This window comes from Rhamphochromis sp. 'chilingali', assembly GCF_963969265.1.
Source record: "Rhamphochromis sp. 'chilingali' genome assembly, chromosome: 14".
NCBI classification, from domain to species: domain Eukaryota; kingdom Metazoa; phylum Chordata; class Actinopteri; order Cichliformes; family Cichlidae; genus Rhamphochromis; species Rhamphochromis sp. 'chilingali'.
The window spans coordinates 28,610,744-28,629,063 of NC_137941.1; the positions used below are offsets into that span (position 1 = coordinate 28,610,744).

The window sequence follows — 18,320 nt, forward strand, 5'->3', positions numbered from 1 at the left end:
TTTGGAGATTGTACGTGTTATGTGTTTTGGAGTTTTTACGTGCTTCAGGGTTTGTACGTGTTTTGAAGTTTGTACGTGCTTTGTCTGTAGGGGCCACCATAAATATACTTTTATTTATTCACTCCACATAAAATGTAATAAATAAATCATATAATACAAAAATCCACAATTCACATTTCAACTTGTAACTATTTAAATTTTCAGCTTTCTCCTTTTACACAGATTTAAAGTGAAACAACACAAAACACTGCAAACCACAACACAATTAAATATAAATTATAATATGAAAACAAAAAGAACATGCATGTTCTCTGTCATATGGACCTGCATGAATAAACTTTGTGAATCCTTTATCATCTGCAACTGAAAATAGTTGTGGATGATTACTATACCTTTCTAATGTGACGTTGTTGTCCCTGGATCGCTGTCTCTCTCTCTCGCTCCTGCTCTGTTCCTGTGCTACTGAGTGTAACTACTGCCCCTCCCCCTCTGCCCAGCGCAATAGTGATGGGTCGTTCGCGAACGAAATGGCTCTTACGGTGTGTTCACACCGAACGCGATGGACGCGAATAAAACGCCCCAAACGCCCCTAATTTGACGCGTGTACATTCGCGTCTCAACGCGTGTGCGTCAAAATATGATATTTTGACGCGCGTGACGCGGAAATGTGGGAGTTTCCATCTTTGCAAGATGGCAGCTGTCGAGCTAGCGCTTGAAGAGAGAGTCTCCCTTCTCTATTTACTGTGGAGAGCAGAGCAGCAGCGTAAAAGACGTCCTCGCCGTACCTGGGTCCATCAAGTCCTCCAGGCGCGTGAGCAGTTTGGTGAGTTTCACCATTTGCTCCAGGAGCTGCGCCTGGATGACGGCAGATTCCAGCGATATCATCGTCTGTCACCCGGCCAGTTTGAGGACCTGCTTTCCCGCGTCGGTCCCAGAATCGCCCGCCTAGACACCAATTACAGGCGCTCAATCCCACCTGCAGAGCGCCTGTCCGTCTGCCTGAGGTTAGTAAAAGTGGTCAATACGGTAGTCCTTTATTGATACCTGTGCTAATATATGCTAAACCATCCATTTATACACTGCTAACATGGATGTGCTGTCGGCGTTTACTGATGGCATAGCACATCCATGTTAGCAGTGTATCGTGTATACACTGCTAACATGGATGTGCTATAACAGTGAATGCTGTCGGCGTGTATAAACTATCGTTTATACACTGCTAACATGGATGTGCTATGCTAACAGTGAATGCTGTCGGCGTTTACTGATGGCATAGCACATCCATGTTAGCAGTGTATCGTGTATACACTGCTAACATGGATGTGCTATAACAGTAAATGCTGTCGGCGTGTATAAACTATCGTTTATACACTGCTAACATGGATGTGCTATGCTAACAGTGAATGCTGTCGGCGTTTACTGATGGCATAGCACATCCATGTTAGCAGTGTATCGTGTATACACTGCTAACATGGATGTGCTATAACAGTGAATGCTGTCGGCGTGTATAAACTATCGTTTATACACTGCTAACATGGATGTGCTATGCTAACAGTGAATGCTGTCGGCGTTTACTGATGGCATAGCACATCCATGTTAGCAGTGTATCGTGTATACACTGCTAACATGGATGTGCTATAACAGTGAATGCTGTCGGCGTGTATAAACTATCGTTTATACACTGCTAACATGGATGTGCTATGCTAACAGTGAATGCTGTCGGCGTTTACTGATGGCATAGCACATCCATGTTAGCAGTGTATCGTGTATACACTGCTAACATGGATGTGCTATGCTAACAGTGAATGCTCTCGGTGTTTACCGATAGCAAACTGGTACTGTTTATAATATTTCTAGTGATACTCAGATGGTCTCATCAAGTCCCGATTTAATTCGATTTATGCTGTTATCAGTGGTTGAATGATAGCATGGCTGTGGTGTCATAGGTATGCTCTCGGTGTTTGCTGATATCAAACTGGTATTAGGACCACTGTGGGTTAATCTTTGTAGTGATACACACTCCTTTTGTTTATTTATACCTGGTTTAATTTCTGGGATAGTTGAATATTTGTATATAATCACTGCAGACTGTTTTAGATTATATCAAATATATATCATGTAATTATCCTTATAATTACAAAATGTTTTATGTAAGATTTATGTTTTGGAATTTGTAATTTTGGAATTTCAATAATGTATTTTGTAACTGCAGTACACATAATACACATTTTAAACAATTTTGTCCAGGTTCCTTGCCACCGGGGACTCCTTCAGGACCATCGCGTTCAGTTTTCGAGTCGGTGTGTCCACGGTGAGCCAGATCATCCCCCAGGTAGCGACGGCCATCTGGGACTGTCTAGTGGACGATTTCATGGCTGTGCCTTCAACTGAAGACTGGCGGTCCATCGCAGAGTGTGTGAAGGCAACGTGTGTTCTCCACAATTTTCTGCGCTGTGTGGACGAGAGAGGGGCACCTGCTGTGAGGGGTGTGGCACCTGCTGTGGTGGAGCCGTTGCAAGGCCTGGGTCGTGTAGCAGCAAACAACTCCTCCAGAGAGGCTGTCCTGGTGAGGGAGAAGTTCATGGCCCACTTCTCGGCAGAGGGAGCTGTGTCTTGGCAACCAAAGGAGTAGCCTGTTTGAAGTCTGAGTGACTTCCCCACAACGGCTCTTTTAAGAGCCACCCACAAACCTCTAAAGAGTGTTCCTGTCTTTTTAAAATTTTCTTAATAAATGGATGCAATGTGATGCAAAAGTTTGAGCAACCTTATTAATAGTCATTATTTTCCTGTATGAATCGGTTACAGTAAAAAATGTCAATTACATATATCATATAGGAGACACACACATTGATATACACTACATATTTATGTTATTTCTCTTTTTATGTGTTGCCAATATATGCACCTGCTTTATTTAGTGTAAAGTTATTGCACACTTTCTGTAAATCCAGTGAACTGCATTTCACTTCTCAAATATCACTGTGTGTGTCTCCTATATGATGTATTTAACTGACAATTTAAATTGTGACAAATAACGATTTGTACAGGACAATGATGGCTATTAACAAGGTTGCCCAAACTTTTGCATCCCACTGTATCAGTATATTTTGTCATTAGTATAATATGAAATAAATTCTACTTGTGTCAAGTCGGGTGCCAATATTTGCTGTGTAGTAGAACAGAGACATTTGTCATTATAAATGTTTATTTGATAAAATATATAAATTCAGTAATAAAAAGATTCAACATAAATATATGAAATTTAACTATTTACAGAGAGACAGGAATAAAAAGGACCCAGCTTGGAGTGGAAGAGCCTCAGGGGAGAAGGAGGAGAAGAATAAGAACATTGTTTCTGCCCTGGAGAGCTGCTGCCTCATCAGAAAACTACTGATCATTAGGGTCCAATGTTTCCAAATTTAGCACAGCTGTGCTGTTGTCAAAAACTAATTTATGAATTTGGAATTTCACGAATTCTCGTGTCTGAGGCGGCATGCTCTCCAGAGCAGGAACAAGGCCGAGGAGGAAATACTCTGTTGCAGACGGGCGTGGCCTCTTTAGGGACTCCAGGATAGCCAGCTCCACCGCCGATGGACCATCCTGGGACCCTTCCCTCGACCGCCTTCGAGCTCTCCTCCTCTGTGGGCCTGTAAAAAACAGAACAAAACACCACAAAGAAATGAGAAGGCTGCTACTAGATTGTCATTTTCAAAATTGAAAAAAACCAGGATATGAACAGATTGGTTGTAGATATTTAGTAAAGGTGATCACAAGGGAATCCAAGCAAGTAAAAAGCTATCAGTGCTTGATGTTCATACCTGTGGGTGCAGCAGCAGGAGTGGAGGGACCAGGGAGTCAGGAGAAGCAACAGGGGAGGACTCTGCTGCATGATAACTTGACTCTATCAAGACAATATTAAATGTTAACAGGTTGAAGACAATAGTCATAGAGAATATTATATTATTATATACTTATTATTATATACAGTGGTCTCCCATTTATTGCAGCACATGAACAGTAGTCACAGTTCTCACAAGTTGATTCTCAAAGTGCAAACCTTTGTCGATTTTAAAACGTAAAAGTATTATGCCGCGCTTTTTCTCCGTCTGCGGCGCCACTTTTGTGCGCCTTTTTTGCTCCCGGTGCAGGTGTCTATTTCCGAATGAGGGTCATAGTTATGAGTGTTTTTGTGCTGTTTTTTTCTATTTGAAGTGATGGTTATCAAAACCAAACATGATAAGTTTGGCAAGCGCAGGAGACACGACACGGAGGAGATTTGTCATTTGGGCTGCAGAATGCAATGCGCATCGTTGAAAGCTGTACGGTGCAATAAAAAAAAATCAGCGAAAAGGCGAGGCAGTGACGGATGAACAGCGGGACTACTTTATACTGTTTATTAATAAACAAAATATATTCCTGTATGACAACACGCATAAATTAACTGCCTACATTAATTAATTGTAAACATACCTTCTGACTGACACTCCCCTGCTGCCTCTTCGGGCTGTCCCTGGTCCTCGGGGGAGAAGTTCTCCACGGTCCGCACCATATTACCGCTGGTCTCCCGCGGGGTGAGGAAGGGGTCCAGAAACCCCATGACCGCGAAGAACTTCCATCTCCTCCCCGATCCTGCTGCAGACCCACTCCTCTTCTCCTTCTCTGACCTCTTCTCCTTATTATAGGTGTCCCTGAGGCTCTTCCACTTTCTCCTGCAGATGTCCTCTGAATAAACGCATTATCTGGTTAGCGGAAAGGTATTTGTACAACAGTGGGAAAATCGCGGGACAGTAGGCGCGCTTGCTAGCTTTTGCACGGCTTCATCGGGTCAGTCTGAAAATTAAAAAGAAGAAGGAATGAACTTACCAGGTTGCCTGATCTCCTCACTTATGTGTCTCCAAGCTAGGTCCTTTTTATTCCTGTCTCGGTAGAAATAGGAGCTGGCATCATATAGCTCGGGGTGGTTAGCCACGGCGCTGATCAGCTTTTCCTCCATACTGAATGAAGAATGAAGGGCTTTGGCTGGATCTGCCCCTTTGACCTAGGTCAGAGCCACGTCACCAGGCTCCTGATTGGTTGTCGCGGCGCGATTTGACGCTGGAGTTCAGATTTTTCCAACTCGAGCGGTAGACGCGAAACGCGCGTATGCACAAAGTGCAACACAAAAACTCACGCGCGTGGTTTTATTCGTGCGTCAAACGCGCCTGATGCGCTACACTGACGCGCGTTTCGCGCGTTTCACGCGTTTTCGCGACGCAAATCTGCTTCCGAATTTTCGCGGGACCCGCAATCGCGCGTCATCGCGCCTTTCCATTGACTTTACATGTAAACCTGACGCTCTATTCGCGTCCATCGCGTTCGGTGTGAACACACCGTTAGAGCCGACTCTTTGACGTGAACGATGCGAGCCGGCTCCTTATCGCGAGCCGTCACGTGGGTTTTTTTTTTTTTTTTCTTTCTCTCAGCCTCTCTCTCTCGCACTTTTTTCCGCTTCACTCAGCACGCGAGCCTTGTGCTTTACGTTGGGCAGAGGGGGGGGGGGCGGTAGTTACACTCAGTAGCACAGGAACAGAGCAGGAGCGAGAGAGAGACAGCGATCCAGGGACAACAACGTCACATTAGAAAGGTATAGTAATCATCCACAACTATTTTCGGTTGCAGATGATAAAGGATTCAGAAAGTTTATTCATGCAGGTCCATATGACAGAGAATGTGCATCTTCTGTTTGTTTTCATATTATAATTTATATTTAATTGTGTTGTGGTTTGCAGTGTTTTGTGTTCTTTTCACTTTAAATTTGTAAAAGGAAAAAGCTGAAAATTTAAATAGTTAAAAGTTGAAATGTGAATAGTTGATTTTTGTATTATATGATTTATTTATTACATTTTATGTGGAGTGAATAAATAAAAGTATATTTATGGTGGCCCCAAGAGACAAAGCACATACAAACTTCAAATCACGTACGAACTCCAAAACACGTACAAACTCCGAAGCACGTAAAAACTCAGAAGCACATAAAAACTCAAAACACGTACAAAAGACAACAGAAGTGCTCCAGGACGCTGGGCGCAGTGTTGAGCCTTTGTTATCTTGTGGCTACACAAGCCAGCGAGTACCAACGACCGGATTTGGTGTGTGGTAGTAACAGGTAAATGAACTTTTTTTTTTTAAATTATTTGAAAATATATATATATATATATATATATATATATATATATATATATATATATATATATATATGAGTGCCTGTGTATAAATACACAAAGAATACACACATGCTTTCAATTGTGTAATTTAAGTGATCTAGTAGCTCTGCTTTGGAAGTTCAGTTCATGCTAGAAATGTGTTTTGGAGTTTGTACGTGTTTTGTCTCTAGGGGCCACCGCATTTATTTATATATAAACATATATAAATAAAACCACTTTTTTTTACGTTATTAATTCCTTTTGTGCATAATTTTATATTATTGTTAATAATAAATTAATTAAAGCAACAAAACAACCTGAAGAACCGGTTCGGAGCCGAAAGAGCCGGATCTTTTTAGTGAGCCGAACCGAAAGAGCCGGATCTCTAAAAAAAGCCGGAAATCCCATCACTACAGTGCAAGGCTTGCATGCTGAGTGAAGTGGAAAAAAAGTGCGAGAGAGAGAGGGTGAGAGAGAAAAAAAAAAAAACAAAAAAAAAAAAAAAACACGGCTCGCGATAAGGAGCCGGCTCGCGCCGTTCACGTCAAAGAGCCGGCTCTAAGAGCCATTTCGTTCACGACCGTCCCATCACTAGCAGACAGTGACTTATTTGTGGTAGCAGGCAGAATAATTGGGCATTCATTTTTGAACGATGGGCCATGATTGCATGGCCTCAACAAGGCTATTATTCACATGTTGGTCCAAGCTGATAGAGACACTGTCACTGTCCAGCCCGATGATGTGCCAGATCTAGATATCCCCCCCCCAGAAAATGCAGATTTTTTAGGCAATATATTTGCAACATACTAAAATGGAACTTTTCTCGTCCATAAGCTTGATGGTAATAAACACCTCACTGAGCAGCAGAGGGATGACATTAACAATTTGGCCATTTCCTGGGACTTGCCACCCGTCAGTGCAGAAATCCGCAGATGGCTGTTCCAACAGCTTCTCCATCATGCAGTAAGATTCCCCTTCAAAAATTGTTTTTAGATTGTCATCACCTAAGAAAATGTCATGTGGTTATTTTTAATTATGGTTTTAGGTGATAGGCCGAACGAAAAGGCAGACAAAACACATCAGAAAAGGTCTGAAGGACACCGGATTGTTGACCATGCTTCAACAAAGACCTGACACAGTGGTCTTTTTCCCCCAGCATGAAGACAACATTCTTACTGCACAGGTATTTCAATGCATTTCTAACATGCTGACTACAGTGACAAAGCTAGATTGCATGACAGTTAATGCTGCTTTTAGAGGAGGCTGCAGAGTTCAGGAGTTAGAGCAGGTCATCTACTAATCAGCAGCTTGTTAAGATCCCTGGCTCCCCGCTCTGTATGAATTTTTGGTAGGAAGTACTGAAAATAAGAATGTGATTGTGAATGATAGTTATTGTAGAAAAATCTTTGAAGGGTCTGGGAGAGTAGAAAAGTAAGAATCAGTCCTTTTACCATTATACGTTAAGTGAGACAAAATGATTGATTGATAATACTTTATTCATCCTGAGGGAAATTCTTTTAAAGGCTGCCAGATAATCCAGTGCCATCATGAGCCCCCCATAGAATACACCATATATAAATGCCAAGTGTCGGAAAAAAGTCCCTTCACAGATTTAACATGTAAAAAACTGTTTTTAAGGGAGTTGCATTCTTAAGTGTGTCTCTGAAATCTCATTTTAGGCTGTTCTTAGCCACATTGTTTGGCCAGGAGATAAGGGCGATGATGAAGACGATGATAATCCACCTTAGCCACTAAGCATCCAAATGCAAACAGTGGGATTTCTGAAGACCTACATTGAAACAGGCAAGTGTAATTACATTGTGATTCAAAATTTGAATCTAATTTGATTTCTAATGCATTGATTATTTTTACAGCCACTCCATTCCAGCTCAGCCAGCTGATGAGGTTTTAGGTCGGGTGGGAAATTCCGACTGGTACCATGAAGGTTGAAGTAGTCAAAGCAGACTACCTCATATCCTCTACATGTTTTGGAACGTTGCGTGTGCCGGGCACTTCCACAAGTACAATGTCTTTTCCAAACATGTTGATGATTGCATTGCAACTTGTGCCACAGGTTTCGGCCTTATTTAAAAGCAATTTGTAGACACTGGATGTTGAATAAACTTTACCATGCTTGAAAAATGTTTTACATAGCCAAAAGTTTCACTGTTACTTGGGCTTATTGATTTTTTGGGAATATTGTTATGCGAGTTTAAATATAAAAATTAAAGTTACAGTTCCCACCATTAACATTTATATTTGAAGGAACTAATGATTGTTATTTAGGGTTGTTTTGTTAACTTAAAGTCGTTGTCATGCATCCGATTCACATCATCTCTTTGTTTGAAGCAGTTTCATGGATTACAAGAGGTGAAAAAAAGTAGATTAATACTAAAGCTGTATTAAATGTTACACACAGTCCAATGCTGTTGAATATACTGTTACTTAGCACGCAGGGGAATTCACAGAGTATGAACACAGACGACGCGACGAGGAACAGAGGCAAACACACACTATAAGTACACAGAGAGACACTGGGAAATCACACACAGGTGGGAGACACAGCTGGACCTGATTAACCTGACGAGACAGGGGAACACTAACACCAGGGACCAATAGAGGGAACACAACCCCAGAACCCAGTATCTAAAATCCCAAAACACAAACCATCCCAAAACAGCCCACGAATAATAATGAAAATAATAACAATAAAAAACACAAAATCACTGAGTCATGGACGCAGGACCATGACAATAATTGATATTCGGCCCCCAAAAAAACATATTGGTGGATCTCTAGTTTAAACAAACGATATCATCTAAGTTGATTGTCTGTTTCAGATGTAAATAACTGGAAATAAAAGCTGGCAGGTAAAACTCTTGTCTGATTTTCATCTTTGAGGTCCAGCCTACACAAGAAAAAATATCACCATGGCTCTTGAGTAAATTGTAAAAATAGCTTTCACAGGAGTATATTGTGACCGAAGGGCCTGTTTATAAAAAACAAAACATTAAATTAGAAACTTCTCTCCAGACAGCTTAGACATTATTGACTATGTCTACACTAGTAATATCTCAAATTACATAAAGGTAAACATACTGAAACCGAAATTTATAACCTGTAAAAGTTAATTTTAAAAAGAAATCTTTACATTTTAACACTGACTGCTACACTGATCTATCACAGTTGATAACTTTTTGTTTTTGTAGTTAATTCTAATGTGTCAGGTGGGAGCAGTTTGAGTGAATGGATGAAAGAGCAAACAAGTCAAATGTTAATTGGGTTGTGCAGAATGTGTGTGTGAGCCTCTAAATGCTGGATTTTTCTTGAAGATGCAGGTACTCTCAGACATCTAAATATTCTTTGAGCTGAAAGGCTATCACATATTTCTGGATAATATTGTTTACATTATTCGCTTATACATAAAAAAAACCAAAAAACTATATTATTAGCACACAATAGCAGCCCTTTTTGAGAAGTACTTAAAGTGTAGTATAAAGTTTGGGAAATACAAGTTCTGGAGGGACACTTTTCAGGCTCCATTGTATGCTTTTATTCTTCAATCTGGTGGTTCCTGGTAATAAAATTAAGAGTATTTTACAAGATGTCAGACAGAAAAAAGCACTTCTTTTCCTTTTGTCTACGCTCTTCAGGGGTCTCCACAGCGAATCACCTGCCTCCATCTAACCCTATCCTCTGCATCCGCCTCACTCACAACAACCACCCTCATGTCATCCTTCACTAAATCCATGAACCTCCTCTTTGGTCTTCCTCTAGGAGGAAGAGTTCATGCTGCCTTTCTGGCAGCATGAACCTCAACATCCTTTTACCAACATAATCGCTGTCCCTCCTCTGAACGTGTCCAAACCATCTCAATCTGGCTTCCCTGGCTTGATCTCCAAAACATCCAACCTGAGCTCTCCCTCTGTGTATGTCCCTCGTCACTCCTAAAGAGAACCTCAACATCTTCAGCTCTGCTACCTCCAGCTCCAGTTTATTAAGATAGCATTAACAGTTTGAGCGTAGTTACAGTCAACAGTGAATACAAATGCTAAAACTGAATATATTGCATAGTGTCCCCGCCCCTCCACCATTTACAAATGGTTCAGCCCATAGTAGGACCAGCTTTTTTCTTGTTTTCAGTAGCAAGCAATATTTATGATTGTGCCAGAGCACATTTTGAACAACACCATGGGAATTTTGCTTTTTACACAGGTGGTTGGATGTTACACTCTGGAAATGGAAGAAGGTGAGTGTTATTAACCCTCCGTGGTCCAGGGACACACTGCACCTCCAAATCACATGACTGATCTAAGCTGACATAGCAACAAGCTGCAGCCACGCTGAGTCTCTATTTCAGCCCACATTGAAAGTTCGGACTTCAAAGTTTTTAAATTTTAATTACAAGCCAGTAAATCAAGAGTTATGACAATATATATAAGACACGCTTTTTTCTAAATACTGTAGTCACATTTTTGTGTGTGTGTTTTAAGCGTTTTCTAAGGACAGCGAGAAAACAGGGGGAAAAAAAGCCACCTCTTTCCTATCAGTGGAAAGATGTACCATGTCGACCAATTTAACACATAGGATTTGGTTGTTCAGGAAGAGGGGAAAGTTTTGGGAGTGACGGTAACAGCAGCGAGACAGAGCGACCTAGTGAGAGACAGAGAGTTAGTTTTTAGATGTGGGAGATTTGTGACGTTTAGTGTGGAGTGTATACTTAGTGTGTTGTGCTGTCTTGTGTAGTTGTTCTGTTGTGTAGAAGTAGAGCTGGGCGATACAAGATTTTTTCATATCACGATATGCTTTTTTCATTTCAGGCGATAATGATATATATCACGATATAAGCCAAATAACTATATATGTAAGATTTAAAATGTGCTGTTGCTCACAAGTAAAATGTGAAATAATCAGCAGCTTGTTTTGATTTAAATATTTATTTCCCATAATAAGTTCAACAGGGTAGATGTACTTAAAATGAGGCTTCAGTTTAGGCAAAATAAAGGCAAATATTACAAACTACACAAAAGGTAGCCGCTAAACCATTTAAGTTTCAAAATAGAACAAACAAAACAGACTACTAGATTGTCAGTTCCACTTAGAAACAAAATATTAATTCTAAAAATAAATCTTAGTTTATTTTACAGAAGAAGAGACAAAATTGACTAACTTATTTAATATTGCTTTGGAAGCGCTGTCTGAGAGAAATGTTTATGTCCAAGGAGTTGGAAACAAGGATCCATTACCTTAATTAGCTGCTTGAATCCTTCATTTTTGACCGTGTTTATTGGTAGCATGTCTTTAGCAAGACAGTAAGCTATGGCATTCGTTATGTTGCTATGTCTCTTAGCTTTTTTGTCATATGGTAAGACGCTGGAGAAAGCAGACTCAATTGACTGTTGCTGCTTCGCAGGGATTCCCCTAGTTGTTTTCGATGACAAATGACAGACGATGACAGACTTGGGAACATGCTTTCGGCACAATTTACAGTGCGCGTTACTGTTTTTTGTCAGACTTCAAATAGCCGAAATACCTCCACACTACGGAACTTCTCTGGCCTTTCCTTTCGACAATCTCTCCTGCATTGGAACCGTCATCTGTGTTGTCTTCGGTAACCTGGTCACCCAAGCTCTCGGTTGATTTTTCTCTAGTCATTTCCTCGATTACCCAGCCGCATGGCAGCTGGCTGCTTCCCAAACAAATACACATGTGCGGCTTGGCACTTGAGCTGTACGTAACAAGTTACGTGACGTGACGCTGCGGCTGTGATTGGTTTGGCTCTGTGCAGCTTAATTTGTATTGGTCTATCGCAATAGTTTCATTTTTATATCGAGAAAAAGTTATTTCACGCTGGGAAGAGGGGGGAGGGGCGGTAATTACACTCGAAGTAGCACAGGAACAGAGTGGGAGGGAGAGAGAGAGATTGAGAGCCAGGGACAACAACGTCACATTAGAAAGGTATAGTAATCATCCACATCCAATAAAGGATTCAGAAAGTTTATTCATGCAGGCCCATATGACAGAGAATGTGCATCTTCTTTTTGTTTTCATATTTTAATTTATATTTAATTGTTTTGTGGTTTGCAGTGTTTTGTGTTGTTTCGTTTTAAATTTGTTTAAAAGGAAAAAGCTGAAAATTTAAATAGTTAAAAAGTTGAACTGTGACTAGTTGGTTTTGCATTATATTATTTGTCACATTTTATGTGGAGTGAATAAATAAAAGTATATTTACAGTGGCCCCTAGAGACAAAGCACGTATAAACTTCAAAACACGTAAAAACTCCAAAACATGTACAAAACACAACAGAAGTGCTCCAGGATGCTAGGGGCAATGTTGAGCTTTTGTTACCTAGTGGCTCTACACGAGCCAGCAAGTACCAACGACTGGATTTGGTGTGTGGTAGTAACAGGTAAATGAACATTTTTTTTAATTATTTGAATATATATGAGTGCTTGTGTATAAATACACAAACAACACACATATGCTTTCAATTGTGTCATTTAAGTGATCTAGGTAGCTGTTTTGGAAGTTCAGTTAATGCTAGAAATGTGTTTTGGAGTTTGTACGCGTTTTGCACCTTTTGTCCACATGTAAACGGCGTTTTTGGTCACTGAAAACGGAGATTTCTAAACACGCCTGCCAGGGTGGATATTTTCGAAAACTCAGTTTTTTGCATTTACGTGTAGACGAGAAAAAATGCAGCGTCAAAGGTGTGCGCCTTTTTTGATGTCACACTGTGCGCCACGTTATTGTTTCGGTGAAATGAATTTCTACGATACTTTTACTGTTAATTTTACTCTCTGCAGTGTTTAAATGCATACATATACACATACGGTTACTAGGGGTGCAACGATACTCGTATCGATATTGAACCGATCGATAGAGTGCTTTCGGTTCGTTACGCATATGTATCGAACAATACAAAATTTTTCATTTATTTTATCAATTTTCCTTCTGACGATGCTGTCTGTGTTGAGTGCTCAGTGGATCTGCGCTCGACGGTGCAACCTAGGCGGAGTAGTCGAACCCAAATTCACTGAGCGCAGGGCAAGCTAGCAAGACAGATGTTAAGCTCTCCTTGCAACATGGCAAATTGAACCTCCCCCACCCTCATTCAGATGTGGCATTTAGAACTATTTTGGTTTTCATGTGACGTATGACCCTGAAGGTAAGCGCGTCATGGACAAAAGTAAAACAGTATGTTGGATGTGCCACGCAATGCTCAATTACATTGGTGGGAACTAGTGCGTTAGCGCAGTTAGCTCATTAACGTGTTGGCCGTCCAGCCCCACGCACGGGGCGATCCGCGGTAGCTCGTTAATGGAGATTTGCCGTGTTGTGGCATTAACGTCATTTCAACGCAGGGCTCTAGAGTGCAACCAATTTGGTCGCAAATGCGACCAAATTTTTCAGTGGTGCGACTAAAAAAAATATTTGGTTGCACCTGTGCGACCAACTGTTCGGGTAGCAAAAAAAAATAAAAAAATCTGCAACCTTCCCTGTGGTCAACAACAGACACACATTTTGCCCCTATCGTGGACTAAACCAATCAGAGATAGTCAGGGGCGGGACCTCTCTGATTGGCCGTGGTCCAGTGGAAAGTGCAGGTGGAAGTGGGAGGTGAGTAGCTTGAATAAAGCCATATCAATTCATTAAATCCTGAATCGACTTTTAAATATAACTGTGTTTTGCCAGAAACGCCAGATTCTCAGATTAAAGCTCACAAAACCAGTTCAACAACAACCAAACAGCAAATGAGAACAGGTACACGGACTCCACACAAAGACGTAAACACAGAACAGACCCGACGCATCAGAATTAACTTTGTCTTTTTCGGCTTTCTCACCTGATGGCCCGTAGACGGACACGCTGTCGGAGCTTAGCGAATCCGATGCGTCCGGTCCGCGCTGTGATTAGGTCTTTTTGCGCTGATTCCGAGCTGAATTTTGCTGTTTTGCTTCCACGACTATTAAAATCGCACTTCATGCACAGCTAGCTCTCTCTCTCTATCTCTCTCTGTACTTCAAGAACAGTTTCCCGTCTCCAATCTCTGTTTTCTGTGTTATTCATTCGCTTATTACCCACCAGTCTACCGTTGTTTACAGCGCTGTGGCTGCTGTCTTTTTCTTTTCTTTTTTTCACTTAAATGACCTCGGACAAGAAAGCCTATTTTTTCTGTTGTTCAATACTGAAGAAATTTTAACTTTATATGCAGAACATTGTAGAATATTTTTAAGGTTATCTGCTAGAAAAAGCCAGACCAGGAAAATCTCCTTCATGTTTTTCTGTGTTTTATTCTCAGTTACTTTCACACAAAGGCATCTGCTGTGATGTTCACAATTCTGAGGAAGTCAGTACTGATAAATGATCAGAATTATAATATTTCTGACTGTCTGAGGCTAAGTTGAATCGAATCGGAACTTTGAAAACCGGAATCGAATGGATTATAGAAATCAGTGATGATACCCAGCCCTAGTGAGCAGCCTAGGCACGACAGATGTGGATGTAGCTGTAATAGGAAAAGAACTATTGCTAACTTTTCTGTTAAGTTAAGACCTGATCCTTCTGAAATTCATAGCCAGTGCTCTGACACGGTGTCATCAATCTTTGAACGCTGAAAAAGCACAGTGTATCCAGAAAAACACATTATATTATATAAATTATTATAAAATTTGTGTGCGCCTAACTTTTGTGCCGGTACAGCTAACTTTTTAAAGTTAGACGTACTGGTACGCCCATGGCGTTAGTCTAGAGCCCTGCAACGAGATTTACGCTGACAGCACTAGTGGGAACACAACGAATATGACTGCACATTTACGTCGACATCATCCTAGTGCAAAGACAAGTGGAAGCAGGCAAAAACAACAAGCACGCATGCTACAAACTTTACCCAAGTCATTTAGACAGCTGTTAGCACATGATTCTCCTTATGGGGACCGTTATAGTATAGCTTTTATTTTGGAAAGAGCCATTTCTCTGTAATAAACTCTCTTTTCCAAAGATGAGTGATTTGTCGATCAGATAGATTTATTATTTTATCCCTTTGTTGTTTCAGCAACATTAAGTTTAAAAACTGTATGTTTGAGTTAAAATATATATTTATAATTTTAATAGATGACAAATTAAAAAAGCATGAACATTTTTTGTATCGAAAAAATATCGAACCGTGACACCAAAGTATCGAACCGAACCGTTAATTTTGTGTATCGTTGCACCCCTAACAGTTACTGTCCCTCCACACATACGACTCGGTTCTGCTTCTAGCAGCGTTTTCCTTCATTTCTGCGTTTACGTGTGGACGGGATTATTTTTTAAAACAAAAACGGAAAACCTCAGTTTTCAAAATTACCTGTGTACGTGTGGACGTAGCCTTATTGCGACACTTGATTGTTCTCTCATTTTAGTTTTAGTAATATTTTTAAGTGGCTGTACAAAATGAAAAAAAAAAAAAACGGCAGGTATATTGGCTGCATTTTCAGATAAATAGTTGTATATGTATATGCTTACAAAATGTACATTTTATATTTGCATTTCAAGTTATAAAAATTGACTCAACATGTCTGTGGGGGGTTTTTTACAGTAAAAAACAGTACAAGTTCTGGAGGGACAGAAAAAAAACAACTAAATTCAGTTGAGCTGAAAAGAATGATACCAAACCAGGCAAGGGGGAAAAAAATAAAATGAAACAATTTGAGGGTGAAATACAAATGTAAACTCAAAAGGAGTCAAAAATGGCCGGTTGTATTTCAGACCTCGGTGGGTTAATCCAACAAATCATGAAAAATTAGGTTTAAATTTTTGTTCATGACAGTGCAGATTTCTGACATTTTGTGTAATTTAAGCATGTAACAATGTGATTATTTTCTAACAAAAAACAGTGTGAAACTTAAGTTAGACTTGTGTTTGTAAATGAACCGCCCCATGTTGTGTAGCTTTCTGGATTTTATACTTATTGGGCTACACATTTATTTATTATACAGGCTATACAGTACATAAAATCAAAACTCACATGTTTTATGTAACTAAAGTGTTTAATTATGTAGGCTACAGACAATAATTATGTTATAGACTATATTTATATGAAAAACGTGTATACTTACGTGAATTATTTTAACCATATGTAACCACCTGCATATGTGTTTGGAAAAAAAAAAGGCTTTGATTTTGCCACCCCATTTGATTTCTATGCCACCCTAAGAAAATTTCTCTAGATCCACCCCGTAGCCACGGTCTTTATCAGTATCCATGTCCTGCTGATGCTGTGACTCCATTCACGCAGTCACAGCATAACTGACACCCAATCACCTGATTGGTTGTCGTGGCGCGACTTGATGCTGGAGTCCAGATTTTTCCAACTTGAGTGGCAGATGCAATAAGCACGAATGCACAAAATAAAATGCAGCGCGTATTTTACTTTGCGCTTCAAACGCATCATTCGCGCTAATTGTTTGTGCAAATCGGGCAGAAAAGCATTTTCGCCACGCAAATCTGCTTCTGATTTGGCATGGGACCCACAGTCGCACTTCATCATCCTTCTTTATCGACGTTACATGCAAACCTGACTCTTTGGTCTTCTATTGCGTTCTGTGTGTATGCACCGTTATACTAGTAGTAATATAGAATCCACTTTCTCCAGTTTGCATATTTCTGAAAAACCTCTTAGTAGCGTGGCAGCCGTCGATTGTAGTGATGGGATTTCCGGCTCTTTTTAGAGAGCCGGCTCTTTCGGTTCGGCTCACTAAAAAGAGCCGGCTCTTTCGGCTCCGAACCGGCTCTTCAGGTTGTTTTGTTGCTTTAATTAATTTATTATTAACAATAATATAAAATTATGCACAAAAGGAATTACTAACGTAAAAAAAAGTGGTTTTATTTGTATATGTTTATATATAAATATATGCGGTGGCCCCTAGAGACAAAACACGTACAAACTCCAAAACACATTTCTAGCATGAACTGAACTTCCAAAGCAGAGCTACTAGATCACTTAAATTACACAATTGAAAGCATGTGTGTATTCTTTGTGTATTTATACACAGGCACTCATATATATTCAAATAATTTTAAAAAAAAGGTTCATTTACCTGTTACTACCACACACCAAATCCGGTCGTTGGTACTTGCTGGCTTGTGTAGCCACTAGGTAACAAAAGCTCAACACTGCGCCCAGCATCCTGGAGCACTTCTGTTGTCTTTTGTACGTGTTTTGGAATTTTTACGTGTTTTGGAGTTTGTACGTGTTTTTACGTGTTTTGGAGTTTGTACGTGCTTCAGAGTTCGTACGTGATTTGAAGTTTGTATGTGCTTTGTCTGTAGGGGCCACTGTAAATATACTTTTATTTTTTCACTCCACATAAAATGTAATAAATAAATCATATAATACAAAAATCAACTATTCACATTTCAACTTTTAACTATTTAAATTTTCAGCTTTTTCCTTTTACAAATTTAAAGTGAAAACAACACAAAACACTGCAAACCACAACACAATTAAATATAAATTATAATATGAAAACAAAAAGAAGATGCATATTCTCTGTCATATGGACCTGCATGAATAAATTTTCTGAATCCTTTATCATCTGCAACCGAAAATAGTTGTGGATGATTACTATACCTTTCTAATGTGACGTTGTTGTCCCTGGCTCTCTTTCTCTTTCTCTCTCTCTCCCTCTGGCTCTGTTCCTGTGCTACTGAGTGTAACTACCACCCCTCCCCCCTCTGCCCAGCGTAAAGCACAAGGCTCAGGTGCGAAGTGAAGCGGAAAAAAAGTGCGAGAGAGAGAGAGAGGGTGAGAGAAAGAAAAAAAAACCCACATGACGGCTCGCGATAAGGAGCCGGCTCGCGTCGTTCACGTCAAAGAGCCGGCTCTAAGAGCCATTTCGTTCGCGAACGACCCATCACTAGTCGATTGAGCCAGCCCTGCAAACCCGTGGATGGACCATGCAGTGGGAGGAAGCGTCCTAAAACACTCTTTGCAGACCACCCTGTGTGATTCTCCACTCTCCAACCAGAAAAGACAAACCGCGGGTCTTAGTCGCAGCACCCCATCCACGTCTGATCTTGCTTCGGCAGATCCAGCAACACTGCCAGAGACTTTCTGTTTGTGTGATCTATCAAACTATATTAAAAAACGGTCC

At 40.4% G+C, this 18,320-nt stretch overlaps 1 protein-coding gene across 1 annotated transcript; it reads left to right on the forward strand.

Moving 5' to 3' along the window:
- Positions 1–688: 688 nt before the first annotated feature.
- On the forward strand, positions 689–2,700 carry LOC308410150 (uncharacterized protein). Its single transcript, XM_080903314.1, has 2 exons — positions 689–1,004; positions 2,248–2,700. Exons 1-2 carry the CDS (start codon positions 691–693, stop codon positions 2,630–2,632), a joined length of 699 nt encoding a protein of 232 aa, XP_080759440.1. The 5' UTR covers positions 689–690; the 3' UTR covers positions 2,633–2,700.
- The last annotated feature ends 15,620 nt before the right edge of the window (positions 2,701–18,320 follow it).